The sequence below is a fragment of the Rhinoraja longicauda genome, chromosome 24 (assembly GCF_053455715.1).
Source record: "Rhinoraja longicauda isolate Sanriku21f chromosome 24, sRhiLon1.1, whole genome shotgun sequence".
Classification (NCBI taxonomy): Eukaryota; Metazoa; Chordata; class Chondrichthyes; order Rajiformes; family Arhynchobatidae; genus Rhinoraja; species Rhinoraja longicauda.
This window is the reverse complement of record NC_135976.1, coordinates 13,275,777-13,303,041: the sequence shown is the minus strand read 5'-3', so window position 1 is coordinate 13,303,041 and position 27,265 is coordinate 13,275,777. Positions and strand designations below refer to the sequence as shown.

Genomic DNA, 27,265 nt, shown 5'->3' with positions numbered 1-27,265 from the left:
TGTCTTTCCAGAATCAACCCCTGAAAACAGTGAAAAAAACTCACAATTCTTTCCTTCAAAGCAACAATTTCCTCTTCGTCCTTCTTTCTGTTCACAAAGTGACCTTCAATTAATGTCTGCAGTTCCAGGAGGTCCTTCTCCATACGTTTCCGATGGATGTCCTGCAAAATGGAAACCGTGCACGTGAGCTCTACCACGTTTAATAACCTCGCAAATCTTTAAAAGCAAGAGCTCATTGATCTGTGATTTACCCAGGGGTAAAGGTAAGATTGAAGATCAATTTTTGAGGCATTTCCTCTCAGCCATTGATATATCAGGTGGCGAATCTGTGGAATCAATTGCCGCAGACGGCTGTGGAGGCCAAGTCATTGGGTATTTTTAAGGCGAAGATTGACAGATTCTTGATTAGGAAGGATGTCAAGGGTTATGGGGAGACGGCAGGAGAATTGGTTTAAGAGGGGAAGATAGATTAGCCATGATTGAATGGCAGAGTAGACTTGAAGAAATGAATAGCCTAATTCAGCTCCTCTAACTTATGAAATTATGAACTTACATTGAGCTCCGAGCACCACATTTTCAAGGCTAACACTCTCTGCAGGAAATTCTCTAAGGGACCATGGAAAAACAACAAAATGCTTTGCATCCAACATGCCTGTGATTCAAATATATCCAAATGTCTGATATAATGGACACAGCAACTATTTCTGCTGGTGCGGGAAATATAGTAAAGTTAGAAAGTGGTTTAAGTTCAAGTTTGGAGTAAACTTGAAATTAGAACTGAAGCCAGATGAAATTTGGTGAAATCAGGAAGTGTGTTCCCACATAAAGAGCAGTGAAAATCATCAAGTAGTACACCAGTGAAGGACAGACTGTGGAATAAGTGGCAAGAAATAATGCAGAATGATTAAACAAAAACAAAAAAAACAATGAAGGTAACCGGTTGTTTAGATGCTTACATCAAAGTCGACTCTTTCTCCATCTGGAATTTTGGGTGGTATAAGGTTGGGCAAAAAGACTCTACAAAATAAAATAAAAAATCAAACTAAGTTGCATCACATTTGTTGCTCACTAAAATGTACTGTTAAGGATGTCACATTTAGAATAGATGAAATATTTGCTCTGCTTCAAACATATTACTCAAGATATTCTCCTTGCATTTTAAATCACTTGTATAGGTCATCATTGCAATTGACCTCACCAGCCCTGGGTATGGCACCATCTTGGATTTGTTAATGGGCAGGGAATGTAAAGGGTCTGGTCCAATAATCCAGACATGTTACAATCTTACCATGATACTTAAACTAATTAATTAATTCCAGAATAAATGTCTTGGATCTCTGTGATCTAGGTGTATTTTGTGACATGTATAACATTTAGGGAATTAAATATATTACCCTTTGCCAGTCTGGCTATATGTAACTTGGAGTGCAGTAGTTACTGCAGTGTACATGACTCTTTAGACTTTAGACATTAGAGATACAGTGTGGAAACAGGCCCTTCGGCCCACTGAACCTGCCGACCAGCGATCCCCCCACTTCACTAGCACTATCCTACACACTAGGACCAATTTAAATTTTTTAACCAAAGCCAATTAACCTACAAACCTGTACGTCTTTGGAGTGTGGGAGGAACCAGGAGCATCTGGAGAAAGCCTACGCAGTCACAGGTAGAACATTCAAACTCCATAGAGACAGGACCTGTAGTCAGGATCAAACCCAGGTCTCTGGCATTGTGAGGCAGCAACTCAACCGCTGTTCCACTGTATCACCCTCACTGTAACTCACTGCCATCCCTTGAAATGTCTTCCAAACCATTTGTTTAGGGGCCATTAGGCCGGGACAAGAAATGAGGGCTTTCCAGTGACGCTGACATCCAATGAACACATCATAAACATAGCAAACCTTGATATCAACATTGATTTGATTTTTTTGTGTACCAGAAATAACAAATCAAAGAAGACACAGTGCTGGAGTAACTGAGCAAGTCAGGCAGCATTTCTGTAGAACATGGATAGGTGACATTTCGAGTCAGGGCCCTTCCTCAGATTGAAGAAAGGGCCCCATCCAAAACGTCACCTATCAATGTTCTTCAGAGATGCTGCCTGACCCGTTGAGTTACTCCAACACTGTGTGTCTTTTTTTTGTAAACCAGTATCTGCAGTTCCTTCTATCCAGAAACTACAGGTGACCTGTCTCCAATTTAGCAGGTAAAATGGCCTGATCTAAATGGGAACACGAAAAGGAGGAAGCTGGCACGGATATTTTCCATTTCCATCTGTGACTGAGGGATAATTATAAATTGGATTAAGGGAGAACTGTGAATGGTTTGTTGCCAAAATGAGATTGCAATAAATCTCAGTCTCAACGATGCTGCTGGGCTAATTCAGTTTAGTTGAAACCAGTTCCAATGAACAAACAACTCCCACATATGGGAAAGTTTCAGTCGTAGCAAACACCCTGCTGGATTTTGAATAGTGCCACCACCCAATAGAACAACAGAGGAGGTACTATCTGATGCATGGGAGAACTAACTAGTGCAGGTGCACAACTGATTTTCTGGCACCCTTGGTTCCTGAGCCTTGCTGTATAATCTGTTTTGCCAGCCCAACACAGGTCAAGTAATAAGATTTCAAGATTCAATTTATTGTCACATGTACCATATTAAGGTACAGTGACATTGGAGTTACCATACAGTCATACTAAGTGAAAAGCAACAAGACACACAGCCACATAAAATAAAATTTAACATAAACATCCACCACAGCGGACTCCACATTTCTCACTGTGATGGAAGGCAATAAAGTTCAAACATCTTCCGCTTTGTTCACCCATCTTCCTCTTTGTTGAACCAACCGCAGTCGCCGCTGCCGACTGTCCAAGCCCTCGCGTCGGGATGATCGAAACTCCCGTCGGGATGGTTGAAACTCACTCCACGGCATGGAGCTCCCGAGTCGGCCTCTTCTTACCAGAGACCGCGGGCTTCACGATGTTAAAGTCCACAGGCCCTGTGGTTGGACCTCTCCACAGTCGATCCTCGGCAAAGGATCGCAAGCTCCGCAATGTGAAAGTCTGCGCTGCGCCCGCGGCAGGAAGCGCCGCCATCTCCTCGATGTTAGGCCCCAGTGGGGACGGAGATACGGTACGGAGAAAAATCGCATCTCCGTCGAGGTAAGAGATTGAAAAAGAGTTTCCTCCATCCCCCATCCCCCCCCCACCCCCCCACATAAAACAAACCAAGGAACACTAAAACATACTTTCAACACAGACTTAAAATAATAAAAACAGAAGGAAGGACAGACAGACTGTTGACGAGGCAGCTGGTGGCGCCACCCGGTGAAAAATAATGATACAACATCCGACCCACTAATTATGCCCCTCCCGTGTCTCTAAAGCTCCATGAACCGCTAGCAACTTAAAGAAAACAAATGTTAAATGTAAATTAATTTTACAGCAAAACGTGCATTTCTTGCTCGGGCAGCCCGGGCGCCGGTTAGCGAGTTGCCCTCGGAACTCCCGATGAAGGTCGGATTGGCGACGCTAATGCACCACCTTCCCGGCAGGAGTACCGGGCCGACCCCCGCCGACTCGAGAGTTGCCGACTCTGCTGAAAATGCGGTGGGGCGGGCGGGCGGGCCTGCTGCCCTGCCGCTGGACGCGGGACTCCGGGAGGAGTCCAACGGTCCCAGAAGGGTCCGCCTTGGTCGCTGGGGTGGTGAGATTCCCACCCGCGGAGGCTAAGGGAACGGATCCACCGGCTCTGACCGGGCCGCAGTTCCAGAGCTCCTGCCACAGGGGCCAAATTTGATCCGTCGATCGGCAGTGGAAGTCCCAACGAGATCGGCCTCCTTATCTGGCCTAGGCCCCACATTTTCGAGGACTCCGTGGCTGATTTCAAACTCGCTCTTGTAATTTTGTCCTGATTAAAGGAAGTGCCGGACCACCAGTTGCCGAAAAATCGGTGGTGGACCTTTATTTGCAGGTCTCCGTTCCTGCTGCGGCCTACCATCGGCCCAACTCCTGGAGCTGGCGGCCTCCAGGGCTCTGGTTCGCAGAGGCTGCGGATCGGACTTACCATCAGCGGAGCCGGCCGTCTTCGGAGGCTGCGGGAGCGGCTGCGACTCGCCTTAGGCTCGGGCCGCGTGGATGCTGACATCGAGAGCTTCGGCAGCGGCAGCGTGTTCGCCCGCCCCGGATCGCGGGGCTTGGGTCGCGGACATTTCACCGTCCGGCGCGGCGTAAAATAGGCCGCGGGATTTTTCACTGTTGGGCGGGGGCTTCAATGTCGGGAGCCACGACCGCCCCGACGTGCAGCAACAGTGGCAGCGTGTTCGCCCGCCCCGGATCGCGGGGCTTGGTTCGGCCCGCTGCGAACCGTTCGGCGCGGCCTGCAACCACAACAACCTGACCGCGGGAGAAGACGGCAGGGGAAGGGAAAAGACATTGTGGCCTTCCATCACAGTGAGGAGAGGACTGGAGGAGACTCACTGTGATGGATGTTTCTTTTTTTGTGTGTTTTTGGGATTGTGTAATTTGCCTATTTTAATGCTTTATTGTGTAATCTGCCTATTTTAATGCTTTTATTGTTGGACTGTGGGTGACTGAATTTCGTTTTTTTGGATGACAAATAAAGCTATCTTGAATCTTGAATCTTGAATCTTGAATCTTCTGCTGAGTTACTCCAGCATTTTGTGTCTATCTTCAATAGTTTATTTGTTCTTTGCATCCATGTTTCACTCAGATGTAAACATGGTGCCCGAATAAGAATTTTGAAATGCTACCACTGGATTCGGGGAGTCATTGAGAAGTCAATGATCTAATAGTAACTATGGCGAGGAATATTCACAGGCATTTGACCCATGATGTTACACATTCCCATTTAACAGTTTTCATAATCTCTGATCCAAATTACAACTCTGGCAATGGAAATAGAACCTAATCTGTACTTTGAACCCATATGGGAAGTACTGTGGTGTCGATCGTTAAATAGAGACATTCTGCAGTTAAATAGCGCATAGCAAGGACTCATAAAGTGCACGGGGTTAGTTATTAGATATTCTTTTAAAATGGCATTGTTGGCAGAGCTGTCAGAAAAACCTGCTCTGCTCAGAACAGGAATGTTGGGAACATTGTCCCTGACAACTCCCATCAACTTCCACAGAAAACATTTTATCGGGATGCATCACAGCATGGTTTGGGATCAGTTCCATCCAACACTGGAATTTAGAAGGATGAGGGGGGATCTTATTGAAACATATAAGATAATTAGGGGATTGGACACATTAGAGGCAGGAAACATGTTCCCAATGTTGGGGGAGTCCAGAACAAGGGGCCACAGTTTAAGAATAAGGGGTAGGCCATTTAGAACGGAGATGAGGAAGAACTTTTTCAGTCAGAGAGTGGTGAAGGTGTGGAATTCTCTGCCTCAGAAGGCAGTGGAGGCCAGTTCGTTGGATGCTTTCAAGAGAGAGCTGGATAGAGCTCTTAAGGATAGCGGAGTGAGGGGGTATGGGGAGAAGGCAGGAACGGGGTACTGATTGAGAGTGATCAGCCATGATCGCATTGAATGGCGGTGCTGGCTCGAAGGGCTGAATGGCCTACTCCTGCACCTATTGTCTATTGCCTATTGTCTATTGACCACAAGAAATTGCAAAGAATTCTGGACGCAGCCCAGACCGTCACACGGACCAACCTCCCTTCCACTGTCTCCATTTGCACCTCACACTGCCTCGGCAAGGCCAGCAGCATAATCAAGGATGAGTCACACCCCGGTCAATACCTCTTCTCCCCTCTCCCATCAGGCAAAAGATATAGAAGTGTGAAAATGCACACCAAATTCAGGGACTTTATCAGGCAACTGAACCACCCTGCCAACAACTAGAGAGCAGTCCTAAATTACTATCTACCTCATTGGAGACCTTTGGACGATCTTTGATCAGACTTTACTGGCCTTATCTTACACTAAATGTCATTCATATTATTCCCTTTGTCATATGGCTCGGACACTGTACACTGTACACTGTACACTGTACACTGTACACTGTACACTGTACACTGTACACTGTGAATGGCTCGATTGTAATCATGCATTGGCTGGTTAGCACGGAACAAAAGCTTTTCAGTGTACGTGGGTACACGTGACAATAAACTGAACTCAAACTCAAACGTTTACATCAAGCAGAGTCTCTGCTTCAGGGTAGAATGCTCCGATCGTATTTGCTGTGATAAAGGACACAACTATCACTCACATTTTATTCACTGAGCTTCATATATATTTCGAAAGAACTTAATAAGAAAATCAACCAAAATAATTACAGACATTAATCATTCGAGCAGTACTTACTTTGGCTTGGGCTTTTCTTCTTTGTTATGGAAGGCAAGGAGAAAGTGAGACGTCTTTTAGTTAATGATTTCCAAGTAAATAATACTCATTGTTTAGCACTGAGAGAAATTTGATAAATTAATTAAATAGATAAGTCTTAACCTCTGGATTTATTCACTCAGGCTAATCTGTGAAGCTAATATTATTTTAAGATTTCAAGATTTCAAGATTTCAAGATCAATCTATTGTCACATGTGCCAATTAAGGTACAGTGAAATGTGAGAAAATTTGCAATTTGAGTTTTATTAAGATGCTTATTTGATCACTTTAAGCACTGGGCTTTAAATATCATAGAAATCAACCAATATGGACAACTCTTAAGGTTAATTATAAATATCAACTCCATAGGTGCAACCATTCAAGCTTTGAATTGTATAGCCTACCCATATTTTATTAACATGCAGTCTATTCAACTGAACCAAATGTAAAGTCTCTGAAGCTGGGTCCCAATCTGAAACACTTATCCGTGTCCTCCAGGGATGCTGCCTGACCTGCTGAGTTAAAGGCCTGTCCCACTTAGGCGATATTTTAGGCGACTGCCGGCGACTGTCAAAGTCGTAGCAGATCGGCAACATTTTCTTTTACCCAACGACAATGACCACGACAATGCCGAGTCAGGTCGAGATTATACCGTCTTCGGAAACATCGCAAAATTCCCATGCTGTCAATGCTTCTCCGGCGTCCTAATTTTCGCTGAAATCACTGGCATGTCGGTAAGTACTTGAGAGTTTTGAAATGTAACATCTTGCCCGGGTTACATGAAAACCAAGCTTCACAGTAACAAGGCATAAACTGGATTGACTTCCAGTTTACTAATAGCCGTATTAAGAAATGTAATTTTAAAAATGGTTAAATGGATTTTTGTGAAAGGTGTGTGGACATTCTTTGAAAATATACGAGAGATGCTTATCTGGTTTCTGGGTTGCATATCTGGGATGGGAGCCTACTTTAAATGTAATCACTGATGGCCATAAACATCGCGAAAATTCCCACGCTTACCTGACCGTCAAACTGTCGCCTCCAATCTACCTGTCAAATGTCCTGACGGTAATTAAATTGTTTAAACACAAGTATTTTTATGGTATCTTGAAATGACTTTACTTATTTTAATATTATGTGCTTCTAAATGCATCTAAGAGAACCTAGAGCAAACCTGGGGACAGCATGCGACAGCGCCTGCAATAAGCAACGATACCTGGCGACAAGCCAGCTGTCGCCGAGAAATTTCACTCCGGTTGATTTCTCAGTGACGCGCTGAGATCCACTACGATTCTTGGAAGACTCCTCACGATCATGCCCGCGACACCCCGGCGAACTGTCAGCGACAGCCTAGTCACCGGCAGTCGCCTTAAAATCGCCTAAGTGGGACAGACCCTTTACTCCAGCACTTTATGTCTTTCTTTTGTAAACCAGCATCTGTGGTTCCTTGTTTCCACATAGAATCCCTTCCTGTTGTTAACCAACTCAAAAGAAAATGTATTTTATTGCAGACAAGGTGTCTCGAATTCCCATGTAAAAGGACTGAAAAATATCAATAATTCTTTGTCTGAAAATGGTGCCATTCAGATCCCCTTTAAACCTCCTCCCTCTGACCTTAAACAATGCCCTCTACTTTTAGACACTCTTAAAATGGGAAGCAAACACTAGCCATCAATCCATGCCTCTCCAAATTTTGTATGATTTCATCATGTCACCTCTCAGCCTCCTTCGCTCCAGGGAAATTGGACTTTAGACTTTTGAGATGCAGCGGGGAAACAGGCCCTTCGGCCCACTGAGTCCGTGTCAACCAGTGATCAACCCCGTACACTAGTACTATCCTACACACTAGTGATAATTTACAATTTTTACTGAAGCGAATTAACAAACATACCTGGAAACAGGAGCACCCACAGAAAACCCACGTGATTGCAGAGAGAATGTACATGCTCTGTACTAACTCCGTAGTTAGGATCAAACCCAGGTTTCTGGGCTGTAAGGCAGCAACTCTACCACTGCACCAATCTGCTACCCCAAACCTAACCTGTCCACCTCTCCTTATGTCTTAATCATGCATTCATCTTTTTTCCTCTTACTTATTTGACTCCTTTTGTGAATTGCTTTGAAATGTCTCTAAACATCACAGACGTATAAAACCAGCACCAAAATACCAAACAACCATCAGAAGGATCAGGAAGTCGATTCCTGGGATCTATCTCCAGTTGCCATTTGAAGGGGCATTTCACTTTGGGAGAAGGCCTTGATAGAAAGGCCTCAAGAACAATTGGACCAAAGGTGAGGACAGATGGATAAATAGTGCAGGCTATGAGTCTTTAAAAAAAAATCATGATTAATTCTATTAAGCATTATTTTCTATTTGTAGCTTGCGAACCATGTAGACAATTCCAGAATATGGAAAATCTGAGGAGATCAGAACAACTAATTATTAAGGAAAAAATATGACTATTTATGGATTTCATACCTTGAGCATCTTCATTAGCTTTATCCTCTAGGATTTAAAATGATAAATTATTTGATGCAATCATCTGAAATCATCATCAGTAATTTTTCAAATTAAATGTCATTCCATTAAAAAGTTAAATTTGTAATAACTTCATATCAGAATTGCTTCAAGTTTCGAAACTTAAATTCATGTTAATGAAAAACTCCCAGTTTCATTTATATGAAACTTCATTTATATGAGTTCATTTATATGAGTTCATTGTTCCTTTTGGTGCTCCTTCTCACTGGCTTTCAATGGGTGGAAATAGATAGCCTTGAATTGATAAAGAAAAGAAAACGATCCATAATGTTTTTCAAATGATAAAAGCCTTGTCAATAACTCCTACAAAATTGAAAGTGAAGTGAAAGAAATATTAATAGTACGAAAGCTATTGTAGAGGATCCATAGATGTAGGTCTATTTGCCTTTGAAAGAGAATGGACTATACAGGGACAGTTGGCATAGGTTCATGGTCAGTTGGCATAGGTCTGAAGAAGGGTCTCGACCCGAAACATCACCTATTCCTTTTCTCCAGAGATGCTGTCTGACCCGTTGAGTTTCTTTCATATCATATCATATCATATATATACAGCCGGAAACAGGCCTTTTCGGCCCACCAAGTCCGTCCCGCCCAGTGATCCCCGTACATTAACACTATCCTACACCCACTAGGGACAATTTTTACATTTACCCAGCCAATTAACCTACATACCTGTACGTCTTTGGAGTCAGGCGTGGAATTGTAGCCTAATACTTCAGTTTATGTTAAGGGTTAAAGTGACAATGCATTTCTGGTGACTGAAAGTCTCCATGATGTTTAGCAAAACTCTTTACAGGTCCGAAATCAGCAAATGTAGGTCCAGCTTGACCAGAATGGATAAATCGTATTGTTCTACTATTGATGAAAGAGGCAGCATGATGTCTGACTTACTGTAGTCATGCATTGACTAACCTGATGCTGGGGGGTGTGTACAGTGTAAACTCACCACCAGAGAGTGGAGTCTTTCTTGTAATTCAGTGCCGTCTAAACGACGTGGTAAACATGAAATACTACAGATAGACACAAAAGGCTGGTGTAACAGACAATAGACAATACGTGCAGCAATAGGCCATTTGGCCCTTCGAGCCAGTACCGCCATTCAATGTGATCATGGCTGATCATTCACAATCAGTACCCCGTTCCTGCTTTCTCCCCATACCCCCTGACTCCACTATCTTTAAGAGCTCTATCTAGCTCTCTCTTGAAAGCATCCAGAGAATTGGCCTCCACTGTCTTCCGAGGCAGAGAATTCCACAGTAGGTCAGACAGCACCTCTGGAGAAACGGAATAGGTGATGCTTCGGGTCGAGACTCCTCTCCAGACGTAGGGTCTCAACCCGAAACGCCACCCATTCCTTTTCTCCAGGGATGCTGTCTAACCCGCTGTTTTACTCCAGCTTTTTGTGTACTCCAGCTTTTTGTGTCTAAGGTTCATGCAGGGCAGATTATACCCAACAAACTTGATTGATCTTTATTTGGGGGTAACAAAGTTGATGGATTGAGGGTAGGATGATGGATGTCGTCAACATAGACTTCAGTAAGGCATTTAACAAGATCACTTGAGGTATGCTGCTCCAGAAGATTAAGATGCATGAAACCTATGGTGATTTGGAAGTTTGGATTCAGAATGGCTTGCACATGAAAGGCATTGGATAGTAGTGGAAGGGTGTCATTCTGGCTGGTGATCTGTGACCCATGGTGTTCCACAGGGATCTGTACCATAACTTTGCTGTTTGTGATATATATGTTTCGGACAAAAATGTAGATGGACTGGTTGGTAAGTTAGCAATGACACAAAGTGGTGGAGTTGCAGACAGTGAAGAAGAATGTCAAAGGATAAAGCAGGACACAGAAGGGTGTCCTGAAGAAGGTGTCTGAAGAAGGGTCTCGACCCGAAACGTCACCCATTCCTTTTCTCCCGAGATGCTGCCTGACCTGCTGAGTTACTCCAGCATTTTGTGAATAAATCGATTTGTACCAGCATCTGCAGTTATTTTCTTATATAAAGCAGGACACAGATCCGTTCCAGAAATGGGTGGACAGGTGGCTGGTGGAGTTTAATCCGAGGAAGTGTGAGGTGCTGCCGTTTGGAAGGCCGAAGGTAAACGGAGAGTATACAGCTAATGGCAAGACCATTAGCAGCATTGATGTGCCGAGGGAACTCGGAGTCCAAGTCCAAGCCTCCCTGAAAGTAGCAACGTGAGTAGATAGGATGATTAATAATGGCATGCAGTGTGCTTGCCTTCATCGATTGGGTCATTGAGTATAATAATCAGGAAGTCATGTTGCAGCATTACAAAACTTCTGGCAGCATCTTCGAGTGTCACGTGATGACTAGAACTGCACACTTCAGGAAGATGTGGAGGCTTTGGAGAGGTTGCAGAAGAGGTTTACCAGGATGCTGTCTGTATTAGAGGGTATTAGCTGCAAGGAGAGGTTGGGCAAAGTTGGATTGATTTCTTTGGAGGGTCAGGGGCTGACCTAATGAAAGTTTCTAACGTTATGAGAGGCATAAATAGGGTAGACAATTGGAAACGCAGTGAAAAATGCATGAGTCAGGTAATATCTCTGGAGAACATGGATAGGTGACGATTCGGGTTAAGATCCTACTTGAGTTTGAAGAAGAGTCTCGACCCCAAATGTCAGCTATCCATGTTCTCCAGAGATGCTGTTTGACCTGCTGACCTGTTGAGGAACTCCAGTACTTTGTCTTTTTTTTGTAAACTAGCATCTGCAGTTCCTCGTGTCTCTGGGATGGTTAAGGTAGTCTGGAGGTGGTATAAATAGAAGAAAAATGTGATCTGAAAATATCAGAAGGGGAGAAAGAAATAAGATTAATTTTGGAAATGTGGGGTACAAGACTGAAATGGGGAAGCTTTTGGGACTGTTGAGTGCAATCTGCGTTCAGAAGGGTTTTTTCATGCTAAATTGTAAGATGAGGAGCAGTTCCTCAAGATTATGCCGTGCCTTCCTCATTGGAACATTGAAGGATGCAAAGGACAAGAGTTCAGAGTGTGAGTGGGATGGTGTGACAGGTAAGTGGAAATTCCAGTTCACCCTTGTGACCATCTGGAGGTATTCTGCAAACTGATAGTGCAGTCTGCCGCAGTGTGAATGAGATAACGTGAGTTCAGAACACAGTGCACTAATTTGGAAGTAGCACGAGTGAAATGCCACATCCTTTTGAAGGATTTTTTGGATCCCTGGAAGATGTGAAGGGTGGAGGTGAAAGGGAAGGTTTAGCATCTGTAATGTTCATTTATAAATGTGAAATATTTGCTGCGCTCTGCTCTTTGTTATTTCTAAACCAATTATTACACAGGACATCTATTCCACGTTGCTGTCTCACTACATCTTCACTGGTTTCTTTACATACTTTTGACAATTCATTTAGAGCCTGACTCACCAACATGGATGCAGTTCTTCTTTTCATAATCTGACTGATGCTATTTCTATTTAAAACACCAAGTGCTGGAGGAAATCAACAGGTCAGGCTGCAACAGTGGACGGAATGGACAGGTGACATTCGGGTCAGGACCCTTCTTCAGACCCTTCTCCAGTCTGAAAAGGTTCTGACCTGAAATGTTGTCTGTTTTGTTCAAGATTCCATTTCTGCTGTTCCTGTGTCTTTACTTCTAATTAACATTAACCTCTTGATATTGATAACTTCAGTCGTTCTAAGGTGTTTAGTTTAATTTAGTTTAGAGATACAGTGGATAAAAGTATTTGGAGATAGCTTTCGACATTTATAATGCATAAATAAAGCAGACTCATTGACCTTGAGTGAGCAAAGAACATGTCAGTTAAATAGGTTCATGCAGTTACATCATGTAAATTTAATGATTTCAATGTGTGATGTTAAATTGGTTTCTTGGAAGAAAGGTTGTCTGTAGCAGTGTTACGACTTGCCTTTCATTGACTGACGGAATGCAAGACAAATGTGTAGCTAATTTGGTACATTCCACATTAACTCTTATTGCAATGATAGTGTTTTGTATAATTGTTTTGTCATAGATTAGTTAGTGAAACTAGCTGCAGATGGATTGGAGATATTGGAATTGCATGACATCCTTCCTCTCATTGCTTTGTGCCCACAGTTTGAGCATTATTGTGAGCTAGGTCAGGCAGCATCTCCGGAGAAAAGGAATAGGTGACGTTTCAGTCTGAAGAAGGGTTCCGACCCAATACTTCACCTATTCCTTTTCTCCAGAGATGCTGCCTGTCCCATTAAGTCACTCAGGCATTTTGTGTCTATCTTTGGTGTAAACCAGCAGTTCCTACACACTGTATGCTAGTCGTTGAGTCATTGTTGTGCAGCACTCCCACCTCAAATAATTGCTCATAATTGGACTAATAAAGGAGATGACAACAACTGTGTACATTTATGCTGGTGATTCATTTTCGCTAGCTGTTGTTACTTCAACTGAGGACTTTGATTTTATTTCCAATAGAGTGATAAAGGATTTTGAAAGTGTAAAACTGATTTTAATTGTCTTTTGTCTTTTCTTAAGCTCACTGATGCTATTTCCATTCAAAACACAAAGTGCTGGAGGAAATCAACAGGTCAGGCTGCAACAGTGGACGGAATGGACAGGTGCTATTTCGGGCCAGGACCCTTTTTCAGACCCTTCTCCAGTCTGTAAAAGGTCCTGACCTGAACTGTTGTATGTTTTGTTCAAGATTCCAGCATCTGCTGTTCCTGTGTCTCCGCTTCTAATTAGCATTGGCCTCATGAAAGCAGGAATGGGGTACTGATTTTAGATGATCAGCCATGATCATATTGAATGGCGGTACTGGCTTGGAAGGGCCAAATGGCCTCCTCCTGCACCTATTTTCATGTTTCTATGTTTCTATTTTGAGATTGATAAGTTCAGTCGCTCTAAGTGTTTAGTTTAGATTAGTTTAGAGATACAGTGGATAAAAGTATTTGGAGATAGGTTTCGACATTTTAGATGCATGATTAAAACAGACTCGCTGACCTTGAGTGAGCAAAAAACTTGTCAGTTAAATAGGTTCATGCAGTTACATCATGTAAATGTAATTATTACAATGTGTGATGTTAAATTGGTTCTTTGTTTGGAAGAAGGTATGTCTGTAGCAGTGTAACAACTTAGACAATAGACAATAGACAATAGACAATAGGTGCAGGAGTAGGCCATTCAGCCCTTCGAGCCAGCACCGCCATTCAATGCGATCATGGCTGATCACTATCAATCAGTACCCCGTTCCTGCCTTCTCCCCATACCCCCTCACTCCGCTATCCTTAAGAGCTCTATCCAGCTCTCTCTTGAAAGCATCCAACGAACTGGCCTCCACTGCCTTCTGAGGCAGAGAATTCCACACCTTCACCACCCTCTGACTGAAAAAGTTCTTCCTCATCTCCGTTCTAAATGGCCTACCCCTTATTCTCAAACTGTGGCCCCTTGTTCTGGACTCCCCCAACATTGGGAACATGTTATCTGCCTCTAATGTGTCCAATCCCCTAATTATCTTATATGTTTCAATAAGATCCCCCCTCATCCTTCTAAATTCCAGTGTATACAAGCCCAATCGCTCCAGCCTTTCAACATACGACAGTCCCGCCATTCCGGGAATTAATCTAGTGAACCTACGCTGCACGCCCTCCATAGCAAGAATATCCTTCCTCAAATTTGGAGACCAAAACTGCACACAGTACTCCAGGTGCGGTCTCACCAGGGCCCGGTACAACTGTAGAAGGACCTCTTTGCTCCTATACTCAACTCCTCTTGTTACGAAGGCCAACATTCCATTGGCTTTCTTCACTGCCTGCTGAACCTGCATGCTTCCTTTCATTGACTGATGCACTAGGACACCCAGATCTCGTTGAACCCCCCCTCCTCCTAACTTGACACCATTCAGATAATAATCTGCCTTTCTATTCTTACTTCCAAAGTGAATAACCTCACACTTATCTACATTAAACTGCATCTGCCATGTATCCGCCCACTCACACAACCTGTCCAGGTCACCCTGCAGCCTTATTGCATCTTCCTCACAATTCACACTACCCCCCAACTTAGTATCATCTGCAAATTTGCTAATGGTACTTTTAATCCCTTCGTCTAAGTCATTAATGTATATCGTAAATAGCTGGGGTCCCAGCACCGAACCTTGCGGTACCCCACTGGTCACTGCCTGCCATTCCGAAAGGGACCCATTTATCCCCACTCTTTGCTTTCTGTCTGTTAACCAATTTTCTATCCATGTCAGTACCCTACCCCCAATACCATGTGCCCTAATTTTGCCCACTAATCTCCTATGTGGGACCTTGTCGAAGGCTTTCTGAAAGTCGAGGTACACCACATCCACTGACTCTCCCTTGTCAATTTTCCTAGTTACATCCTCAAAAAATTCCAGTAGATTTGTCAAGCATGATTTCCCCTTCGTAAATCCATGCTGACTCGGAACGATCCCGTTACTGCTATCCAAATGCTCAGCAATTTTGTCTTTTATAATTGACTCCAGCATTTTCCCCACCACTGATGTCAGACTAACTGGTCTATAATTACCCGTTTTCTCTCTCCCTCCTTTCTTAAAAAGTGGGATAACATTTGCTATTCTCCAATCCACAGGAACTGATCCTGAATCTATAGAACATTGAAAAATGATCTCCAATGCTTCCACTATTTCTAGAGCCACCTCCTTAAGTACTCTGGGATGCAGACCATCAGGCCCTGGGGATTTATCAGCCTTCAGTCCCATCAGTCTACCCAAAACCATTTCCTGCCTAATGTGGATTTCCTTCAGTTCCTCCATCACCCTAGGTTCTCCAGCCCCTAGAACATTTGGGAGATTGTGTGTATCTTCCTCAGTGAAGACAGATCCAAAGTAACGGTTTAACTCGTCTGCCATTTCTTTGTTCCCCATAATAAATTCCCCTGCTTCTGTCTTCAAGGGACCCACATTTGCCTTGACTATTTTTTTCCTCTTCACGTACCTAAAAAAACTTTTGCTATCCTCCTTTATATTATTGGCTAGTTTACCCTCGTACCTCATCTTTTCTCCTCGTATTGCCTTTTTAGTTAACTTTTGTTGCTCTTTAAAAGAGTCCCAATCCTCTGTCTTCCCACTCTTCTTTGCTATGTTATACTTCCTCTCCTTAATTTTTATGCTGTCCCTGACTTCCCTTGTCAGCCACAGGTGTCTCTTACTCCCCTTAGAGTCTTTCCACCTCTTTGGAATAAATTGATCCTGCAACCTCTGCATTATTCCCAGGAATACCTGCCATTGCTGTTCTACCGTCTTCCCTGCTAGGGCCTCCTTCCAATCAATTTTGGCCAGCTCCCGCCTCATGCCTCTGTAATCCCCTTTGCTATACTGCAATACCGACACTCCCGATTTTCCCTTCTGCCTTTCCATTTGCAGAGTAAAACTTATCATGTTGTGATCACTGCCTCCTAATGGCTCTTTTACCTCTAGTCCCCTTATCAGATCAGGATCATTACACAACACTAAATCCAGAATTGCCTTCTCCCTGGTAGGCTCCAGTACAAGCTGTTCTAAGAATCCATCTCGAAGGCACTCTACAAACTCTCTTTCCTGGGGTCCATTTCCAACCTGATTTTCCCAGTCTACCTGCATGTTGAAATCTCCCATAACCACCGTAGCATTACATTTTTGACACGCCAATTTTATCTCCTGATTTAACTTGCACCCCAAGTCGAGGCTACTGTTTGGGGGCCTATAGATAACTCCCATTAGGGTCTTTTTACCCTTACAATTTCTTTTTACCCTTACAACTTACCTTTCATTGACTGACGGAATGCAAGACAAATGTGTAGCAAATTTGGGATGTTCCACATTAACCCTTGCTGCCATGATAGTGTTTTGTATAATATTTCTTCAGTGATTAGTTAGTGAAGCTAGCTGCAGATGGATTGGAGATATCAGAATTGTATGACATCCTTCCTCTCATTGCTTTGTGCCCACAGTTTGAGCATTATTGTGTGCTGGGTCAGGCCAACATCTCTGGAGAAAAGGAATCGGTGATGTTTCAGTAGGAAGAAGGGTTCTGACCCAAAATGTCACCTATTCCGTTTCTTCAGTATAAACCAGCAGTTCCTTCCTACACATTGTATGTTGTGCAACCCTCTTGCATTGTCTTTTTTTTATGCAACCCTCTATGCCATTGTTAAGCAATCCTCTCACCTCAAATATTTGCTCATAATTGGACTAATAAATGAAATGACAAAAAACTGTGTACATTTATGCTGGTGATTCTCGCCAACTGTTGTTATTTAGCTGAGCACTGATTTTCTTTCCAATTGAGTGTTTTTTGGAAGATTTTGAAAGTGTAAAACTGGTATTAATTGTCTCATGGTCATCCTGGTTTATAATCCTGACAGGAATGGCAAAATAATGATGGGAATCTGCAGAAGAAATCTCCATAAAGTAAACTTAAATATAAATATCTACTATGACATTCTGAGAGTTAAATCGTGAGAATGAGAGAGTCTAGGACCAGAGGGCACAGCCGCAGAATAAAAGGATGTACTTTTAAAAATGGAAACGAGGAGGAATTTCTTTAGCCAGAGGATGGTGAATCTGTGGAATTTATTGCCAAAGATGGCTGTGGAGGCCGTCATTGGGTATTTTTAAAGCGGAGATTGATAGGTTCTTGATTAGTTGAGGGTGTCAAAGTTTGCAGGGCAAAGGCAGGAGAATTCAATTGAGAGGGAAAAATAGATCAGTTATGATCGAATGGCAGAGCAGACTTGATGGGCTGAATGGCCTAATTCTTCTCCTACGTCTAAAGACCTTCTGATGAAAAAACGGGAAGAGAAAGGGAAGAATGGAATGAGTTCTTACTGTTTTTGTCACATTAATTTTTTTCATCATTTTAAATGCTAAATTTTGACAAACACAGAGGAAGACTTAATGAAGGCAGTGCTGGGTGTGGGTTCTACAAACCATCACCTTCTTCTTCTTCTTCGTCTCCTTCTCCTTCTCCTTCTTCTTCCTCTCCATCAGCTGAAATAAGTAAGCAACAAGTGTTTGTTGAACACAAAATTTGCAAATAAATCAGTGTTTTAATACAGCATTATTCCTGATCTAGCCGAGAGTGGAAATGCTCAATGAATCGCATTAGAACTACAATAGTTCGGATAGTTCATGTAGCAAGAAGTTGCAGAACAACATCTATATAATAATAAACTTTGACTTTAAGCTAAGGTATATAACTGAAAGGAATGAACCAATTTGCAGTGTAATGTATTCTTCCCACTTTAGACCTCCCTGTGAACTCTCTAAAATCTCATGTTTCCGGTAGACAATGTCTCAGCTTAAACACCTCCTTCCCACTCCCGAAGCACATGAGTTATGGTCCACGACAGCATGTAAGCAACATTAACACCTGCCTCAACAGTGAATTCCTCCTCTGGAAGAATGCAGGGAATAATTTTAATTGTTAGTAGGCGCACAGAGTCTCTTGGCCAGAGTGGGGGAATCGAGAGCCGGACGGCATAGGTTTGTGAAGGGGGAAAGATTTTATAGGAATCTGAGGGGCAACATTTTCACACAGTGGGTGGTGGGTGTATGGAATGTGCTGCCGGAGGAGGTAGTTGAGGCAGGGACTATCGCAACATTTAAGAAGCAATTAGACAGGTACTGGCAAGTTTACTGGCAATTAGACAGGATAGGGCAAGCTTAGAGGGATTTGGGCTAAACGCAGACATGTGGGACTAGTGTTGATGGGACATGTTGGCAGGTGTGGGCAAGTTGAGCCAAAGTTCCTGTTTCCACACTGTATGACTCTATGACTTTGGGACTCTAAGTACCCTTCTATTTTCAACTAAATGTGCTGAGAGTTTCGGATTTTTAAATAACCCACCCTTTTATGGTCATGGTTACTGTGATCAGCTACAAATAAAGCAAGGTCATATTTGAAATAATTTACCTTGCTTCTTTTCTACTTCTGCGACATTGAGCATACAAAAAAAACATAAACAATGATTAGTGAATCTAACACTCATGGTATAGCATTTTAAATTCTGTAGTCTTTCTTTGAGAAAAATGCCTTTGAAATTCACTCCTGTGTTATTTGTCTCCTATTTCTTATCAGTAATAAAACGGCCTTACCACAAAAGAGGTTTAATGACTCAAGGTCTAAAAGGTTATCAGTTTTCTTGAGTGTGGTTGACATTTACAGTGGCAGCATTGAAAATAACCACCTGTTCTGTTCCAGGATCTCTCTTAAGGATCTGAAAATAGCCAACTGATAAACTTGGAGAGGCAGGCTGATATGGAAATAGCTTATTATTGTGCTTAGACACAAAAAAACTGGAGTAACTCAATGGGTCAGACAGAATCTCTGGAGAAAAGGAATAGGTGACATTTTGGGTTGAGACCCACTGAGCTACTCCAGCTTTTTGTGTCTATCTCTGACATGGACAACACACATTGCCGTACTGGTGAGTAAGGCAAGGCAGCGCCTTTACTACCTCAGACAGTTGAGGAAATTTAGAGTCTCTCTGAGGATCCTTCAGTGCTTCTACTCTGGGGCTGTAGAAAGCATCTTGTCCGGGAACATGACAATCTGGTTTGGGAACAGCTCTGTCCAGGACAGGAAGGCTCTGCGGAGAGTAGTGCTTTCGGCTGAACGCACTATGGGAGCTACACTCGCCCACCTGCAGGACCTATACATCAGGAGGTGCAGATCCAGAGCCAGCAACATTATGGGGGACCCCTACCACCCCAGCAACGGACTGTTCCAGCTGGTACGATCAGGCAAACGCCTCCGCTGTCACGCTGTGAAAACAGAGAGGATGAGACGGAGTTTCTTCCCACAGGCCATCAGGACTGTTAACTCTCATATCACCAGGGACTAATTTAATTTTACTGTATTAATTTATTTTTTGTGTTAATTTATTTTTTCTCTATTCTGTTTTGTAGTTTAGCACAATCCACAGGCGTTGCCACTTTCATTTCACTGCACATCTTGTATATGTATGTGACAAATAAACTTGACTTGACTTGACTATCTTTGGTTTCAGCCGGCATGTGCAGTTCCTTCCTATGTACACTTATTATTGTGCTTGGTAATTTCCAGATAGTAGTGAGGGAAATATGTCCTATGTATTTAATCACACAGATTTTATTGCGATGCTGGTACAACTAACAGCAAATATTTTACTGATGGTGACAACAATTTCTGGCGGTATGAAATATTAAAAAAATTGGAAGTTTCTGACAGTGATTTGAAAGCTTTAATGTTGACGTTCGTAGGTTATCTTCAACATAGACTGAATAACAATATTTTTTCTGCTATTCCCACCTTCAAATCATTATTGTAATACCTTCTATCACATCAAAGTCAACGAATACAAACCATGATTAAAACCAAAAATATTCCTAACCTACGTGACTCATTTAATATATAGTAACAAGGAACTGCAGATGCTGGTTCCAACCCTAAACATCGCCTATCGATGTTCTCAAGAGATACTGCCTTTCCGCTGAGTTACTCCAGCATTTTGTGACTTTTGTTGGATCAATTACTCCCTCGTTTAACTGTTTGCAGTCACATTAATTCTTGCCTGAACACTATTCAATTGATTTGGGGTATTAAGTAAATTAGAGTCATCGAAACAGGAACTTCGACCCTACTTCCCCATGCTGACCAAGATGTCCCATCTACACTAGTCCCACCTGCCTTGCCCATCCACATCCCTCTAAATCTGTTGAGTAAATAAGAATAAAAAAATTATTTACCATTTTCTTCCTGTTCTTCTTCTGCAGTAGAAGTCATTTTTTAATTAAGAATTAGTTAATACTATTAAGTAACAAAACTAAATTATAAAATTAGATGTAAACACAGACAAGTAGTACAAGTGGCAATAAAAGCGATAAATGAAAGTGGTTCTTTATCACAATTTTAACATATGCATCGGCTTCATCAGAAATTTAGAAATACAGTTTGAGTCTACAGTATAAGATATGAGTGACTGTCGAAATTATTCAAGGCCAATGTTCAATGGCACACACCATAATGGAGCATTATTTGTGTTTTCTCTCTTAAATATCTGTATGTAAATGCCACCTGGAGGTGCTGTGTCTGTGTCGGTGTCACACACTTTCTACTTTGCTTCCAAAATTCAGTTCCATTGACAATTATCCCAGAAAGATTTTAAATGTGAAACTGTTAGATTGCAACATTTTACATTCAAATTAATGTCTCCCCAATCTTAGTAAAGGCATAAAGATATTTTGCTCAGTAACTCAAGCGTTGTATTATCATTTTATATGATTTAATTATACGTTTGAAGCTAACAAAATCAACCTGATCAATATTGCAAAATCAACCAGATCTTGAACAGTCTTCAGTATCAGTGCCTGCTGTCCACATTTGATTTGGCTTTACAGCAACCTTAAAAACACTTCTAAAAAACGTGTGAATGTAAAATGGTACGGGGTACTGGTTGTGGATGATCAGCCATGATTAAATTGAATGGCGGTGCTGGCTCGAAGCGCTGAATGGCCTATCCCTGCGCCTATTTTCTATGTAACATTTTACATTCACACTTTTTTTAGAGCTGTTTTTAAGGTTGCTGTAAAGACAAATCAAATGTGGACAGCAGGCACTGATACTGAAGACTGTTCAAGATCTACAGGCATGCAATATTGATCAGGTTTATTTTGTGCCTTTCAGAGGTATAATTAAGTCATATAAATTGATAACATAACGCTTGAATTACTGAGCAAAATATCTTTATGCCTTTACGAAAGATTGAAGACATTAATTTGTGGGACTTGGTAGCTAACTATTTAAGAGATTCTTTATAAATCAACTGAAATTTATGTAAAAGCTACTCTCGTGAATGTTAAGTATGAAACTGGTGATTTATCATTAAAACATTACGTTTCTTGACAATGGACAATATTTAGATTTTTTTTAGATTTAGAGATACAGCGCAGAAACAGGCCCTTCGGCCCACCGGGTCTGCGCCGCCCAGCGATCCCCGCACACTAACACTATCCTACACCCACTAGGAACGTTTTTTAAACATATGCCCAGCCAATTCACCTACATACCTGTACGTCTTTAGAGTGTGGGAGGAAACCGAAGATCTCGGAGAAAACACACGCCGGTCACGGGGAACACGTACAAACTCCGTACATACGGCGCCCATAGTCAGGATCGAACCTGAGTCTCCGGCGCTGCATTCGCTGTAAGGCAGCAACTCTACCGCTGCGCTAGGAATTAATGTTCATAGGTGATAGGAGCAGAATTAGGCCATTTGGCCCATCAAGTCTATTCCACCATCCAATCATGGCTGATCTCCCTCTCCCTCTTAACTCTATTTTCCTGCCTTCTCCCCATAACCCCTGACACCCATACTAATCATGGCATGTAAGTAGTCATAGAATAAATGAACTGGGTTTAGAAAGACAATGTAAGTTGGTGAGCCATATAAATAATAAATTAGCAGGGCACCTGTATAGACAAAATCAATTGCGGATGGCACAAGGCTGAGTGGCAGTGTGAGCTGCGAGGAGGATGCTATGAGGTTACAGGGTGACTTGGATAGGTTGGGTAAGTGGGCAGATGCATGGGAGATGCACTATAATGTGGATAAATGTGAGGTTATCCACTTTGATGGCAAGAAGAGGAAGGCCGATTATTATTTGAATGGTGCCAGATTAGGGAAAGGGGAGGTGCAACGAGACCTGGGTGTGCTTGCACATCAGTCACTGAAATTAGGCATACAGGTACAGCAGGCAGTGAAGATAGGCCTTCATTGTGAGAGGATTTGAGTTTAGGAGCAAGGAGGTTCTACTGCAGTTGTACAGGGCCCTGGTGAGACTGCACCTGGCGTATTGTGTGCAATTTTGGTATGCTAATTTGAGGAAGGACATTATTGCTATTGAGGGAGTGCAGTGTAGGTTCACCAGGTTAATTCCTGGGATGGCAGGACTGACATATAATGAAAGAATGGGCCGACTGGGCTTGCATTCACTGGAATTTAGAAGAATAAGAGAGGATCTTATAGAAACATATAAATTTCTTAAAGGATTGGACAGACTCGATGCTGGGGGAGTCCAGAACCAGGGGTCAGATTAAAAATAAGATGTTGGTTATTTCAGACTGAGATGAGGAAACACTTTTTCGCCCAGAGAGTTGTGAGTCTGTGGAATTCTTTGCCACAGAAGGCAGTGGAGGTCAATTCACTGGATGTTTTCAAGAGAGAGAGTTAGATTTAGCTCTAAGGGCTAAAGGAATCAAGGGATATGGGGAGAAAGCAGGAACGGGGATACCGATTTTAGATGATCAGCCATGATCATATTGAATGGTGGTGCTGGCTTGAAGGGGCCTTTGGCTTACTACTGCACCTATTTTTCTATGCTTCTATGTTTCGATGTTTCTAATTACCATAAGACAGAGGAGCAAAATTAGGCAATTCAGCCTATCGAGACTGCTCTGCCATTGAATCATGGCTAATCTATAATCTTTCCCCCCCTTAAATCCATTCTTCTGCCTTCTCCTTGTAAACTTTGACAACCTTTCAATCTTTGTTTTAAAAATACCCAATGACTTGACCTCCCTGCCATCTGTGCCAATGAATTCCACTGATTCACCATTTTCTGGCAAAAAAAATCCTCCTCATCTCCTTTCTAAAGATATGTCCCTTTTATTCTGAGGCTGTGGCCTCTGGTCTAGACTCTCCCACTACTGGAAACATCATATCCACATCCAATCTTTCTTGGCCTTTCATCATTCGGTGAGATCCCCGTCATCCTTCCAAACTCCAGCGTGTACAGGCCCAGAGCCTTGAAGCGATCTCACACATTAACCCAATCATTCCTGGGATCATTCTTGTAAACCTCCTCTGGACTCTCTCCATTGCCAGCATATCCCTACTCAAATATGGAGTCCAAAAACCACTCATAATATGACAAATGTGGCCTGACCAGTGCCTCATAAAGGCTCAGCATCACAATCTTGCTTTTTATATTCTAGTCGTCTTGAAATGAATGCTAATATTGCATTTGCCTTCCTTACTACTGACTCAACCTGCAAAATAAAGTTTTGGAAACTCGGCACCAGCACTTACAAGCCCCTTTGCACCTCTGATTTCTGAATCATCTCCCCAGTTTGAAAATAGTGCATGCATTTATTCTTACACCAAAGTGCATGACCTTATGCTTTGCTATGCTATATTCCATCTGCCTAATTCGAGGTTTTTTTACTGACTTTTGCATCCAAGTACATCAGGTGTTCTTTTAAGACAGGGCGGCTGCATTCTTCAATCAAGTGTTAATTGTGATTATGATTATTGATTATTGATTATTATGATGATTAATTATGCCATGTTGGTGATCATAATTTTCTATGGAATGTTAATTCTAGAAGCAATACACAACCTTCTTCCATTCTATTTGTGAAACTGGCAAAAAAATACATAACTAATCACATAATACATAAATACATAATACATAACTAATCACGTGTGAGAATGATCAGAAAGAATGTTACGAACCTTCACCCACTTCTTCTGTTGCAGCATAAAACAAAATAGAAGGAAAGATATTTACAACAGGTCACGGATATATTCCTTTAGCAAAACTGTAGTGTAATAATTTCCAACATCTCACCTTCTTGCTCCCTGAAAAATAAAGTAATAATCATTAAAAGTTTCTTTTAGGCATATCACGTTGGCTAAATAAATGACTGCTACTAATTTGGGCAGTCTAATATTCATACTATGGTGTATGACGAGTTAACATATTACTCCAATCTTTGCATTAGGGAGAGAGGTTTGGGCCAATTTTCCTATTTCATATCATATCATCATCATATATATACAGCCGGAAACAGGCCTTTTCGGCCCACCAAGTCCGTGCCGCCCAGCGATCCCCGTACATTAACACTATCCTACACCCACTAGGGACAATATTTACATTTACCCAGCCAATTAACCTACATACCTGTACGTCTTTGGAGTGTGGGAGGAAACCGAAGATCTCGGAATATCCCAATGGAATTAATCTGAAAGGGTTCTGTACAATAGGGAAATTCACTAGTGATTGGATGGCGGAATAGATTTGATGGGCCAAATGGCCTAATTCTGCTCCTATCATTTGTGCACTTATGAACTTGAAACTGGAGCACCTGGAGGAAATCCACAGGGAAAATATGCAAACTCCACACACAGACAGCGCCCACGGTCAGGATCGAACCCAAGTCTCTGGTGCTGTGAGGCAACAACTCTACCACTGTGCCACTGTGTTGCCTGCAGGGCTGTGGCTAAATGAAGCAGTGGCTCTACCAACTGTGTCACTCTACTTTGTATGGCCATTTGTGACAAAGAATGAATGTTTTCAAGAGGAACAGTTTTAGGCACATTTAGACTCATTTACAAGTTTCACAAAAATTATACTCTGAAAGTTATAAAACAATGCGAAATTCAATAAACACATAAATATGCAATACGATAAATATTATACTCACTCAACTTCCTCAAATTCTTCTCCAACCTCTTCAGTGTCCGACATGTTTAAAATACGTTCTTAGGGTAAAAGCATAAAAATCAAAATGCATCTCTCATTTAAAAAAAATAAAATAAATAGCAATGCTACAAAATTCCTTGAAGATTTATAAAAAAAGAATAGCCATGCTAGAAATTGAAAATGAAAACACAAAACACTGATCAGCAGGTTGGACACTATCTGGGCAAAGAGAATTCAGTTACATTTTCAAATCAATGACTCTCCAGGACTTGAAAATGAGGACACAAGTTAGTTTGTGAAGACCATTTAGCTTCAGTCTGAAGAAGGGTCTCGAGCCAATGTGTCATCCGTTCCTTCTCTCCAGCTCAGCTGCCTGTCCCGCTGAGTTACTCCTGCATTTTGTGCCTATACCAGAATGATGCCTGGATTAGAGTGCATTAGCTAGAGGGAGGGGTTGCACCAACTTGGGTTGTTTTCTCTGGAACGCCAGAGATTGTGGAGTGACCTGATAGTTATACAAAAGACAATAGACAATAGACAATAGGTGCAGGAGGAGGCCATTCGGCCCTTCGAGCCAGTACCGTCATTCAATGTAATCATGGCTGATCATTCTCAATCAGTACCCCGTTCCTGCCTTCTCCCCATACCCCCTGACTCCGCTATCCTTAAGAGCTCTATCTAGCTCTCTCTTGAATGCATTCAGAGAATTGGCCTCCACTGCCTTCTGAGGCAGAGAATTCCACAGATTCACAACTCTCCGACTGAAAAAGTTTTTCCTCATCTCAGTTCTAAATGGCCTACCCCTTGTTCTGGACTCCCCCAACATGTTTCCTGCCTCTAACGTGTCCAACCCCTTAATAATCTTATATGTTTCGATAAGATCTCCTCTCATCCTTCTAAATTCCAGTGTATACAAGCCTAGTCGCTCCAGTCTTTCAACATATGACAGTCCCGTCATTCCGGGAATTAACCTAGTAAACCTACGCTGCACGCCCTCAATAGCAAGAATATCCTTCCTCAAATTTGGAGACCAAAACTGCACACAGTACTCCAGGTGCGGTCTCACTAGGGCCCTGTACAACTGCAGAAGGACCTCTTTGCTCCTATACTCAACTCCTCTTGTTATGAAGGCCAACATTCCATTGGCTTTCTTCACTGCCTGCTGTACCTGCATGCTTCCTTTCAGTGACTGATGCACTAGGACACCCAAATCTCGTTGTACGTCCCCTTTTCCTAACTTGACACCATTCAGATAATACTCTGCCTTCCTATTCTTACCACCAAAGTGGATAACCTCACACTTATCCACATTAAACTGCATCTGCCATGCATCCGCCCACTCACACAACCTGTCCAAGTCACCCTGCAACCTCATAGCATCTTCCTCACAATACAAAAGTATGAGAGGCATAAATATCGTACACATTTTGAACGTATTTCCCAGGATGGCAGAACTTTAAGGTGAGAGTGGTAAAGTTTATAGGAGATGTGCAAGGCAAGTTTTTTACAGTTGGTGTTAAATGCTTTGAACTCGCTATCGGGCATGGTGGTGGAGCTCGGTACGATAGTGGCATTTAAGACTTTTGGATGAGCATGAGAATGGAAGGATATGGATTTTGGGCAGGCAGATGATTGTTGGTTTTGGCATCATGTTTGGCATGGACATTGTGGGCCAAAGAGCCTGTTCCTGTGCTGTGCTCTTCTGTGTTCTAAGTCACTTAGACCGGAAAACAGTACAGCACAGAAACATGTTTTTTGGCCCACAAAGTCTGTGCCGAACTTGGTAAACTAATTTATAGAACATAGCTTAAAACAGCGCAAAAGGTCATAAGATCATAAGTGATAGGAGCAGAATTTGCCCATTCGGCCCATCAAGTCTACTCTGCCATTCAATCATGTTCCA

At 42.4% G+C, this 27,265-nt stretch overlaps 1 protein-coding gene across 1 annotated transcript in view; it reads right to left on the bottom strand.

The window, feature by feature from the left end:
• Nucleotides 1-26,907, bottom strand: part of tnnt2a (troponin T type 2a (cardiac)) — a 33,786-nt gene extending 6,879 nt beyond the window's left edge. Inside the window, exons 1-7 of the mRNA XM_078420954.1 lie at nucleotides 26,871-26,907; nucleotides 24,508-24,518; nucleotides 17,827-17,886; nucleotides 16,661-16,670; nucleotides 6,340-6,358; nucleotides 957-1,017; nucleotides 45-161 (exon numbers count right to left, since the gene is read on the bottom strand). Coding sequence (XP_078277080.1) covers nucleotides 45-161; nucleotides 957-1,017; nucleotides 6,340-6,358; nucleotides 16,661-16,670; nucleotides 17,827-17,886; nucleotides 24,508-24,518; nucleotides 26,871-26,907 — 315 coding nt within the window. The remainder of the gene's footprint in view (nucleotides 1-44; nucleotides 162-956; nucleotides 1,018-6,339; nucleotides 6,359-16,660; nucleotides 16,671-17,826; nucleotides 17,887-24,507; nucleotides 24,519-26,870) is intronic.
• Nucleotides 26,908-27,265: the final 358 nt, after the last annotated feature.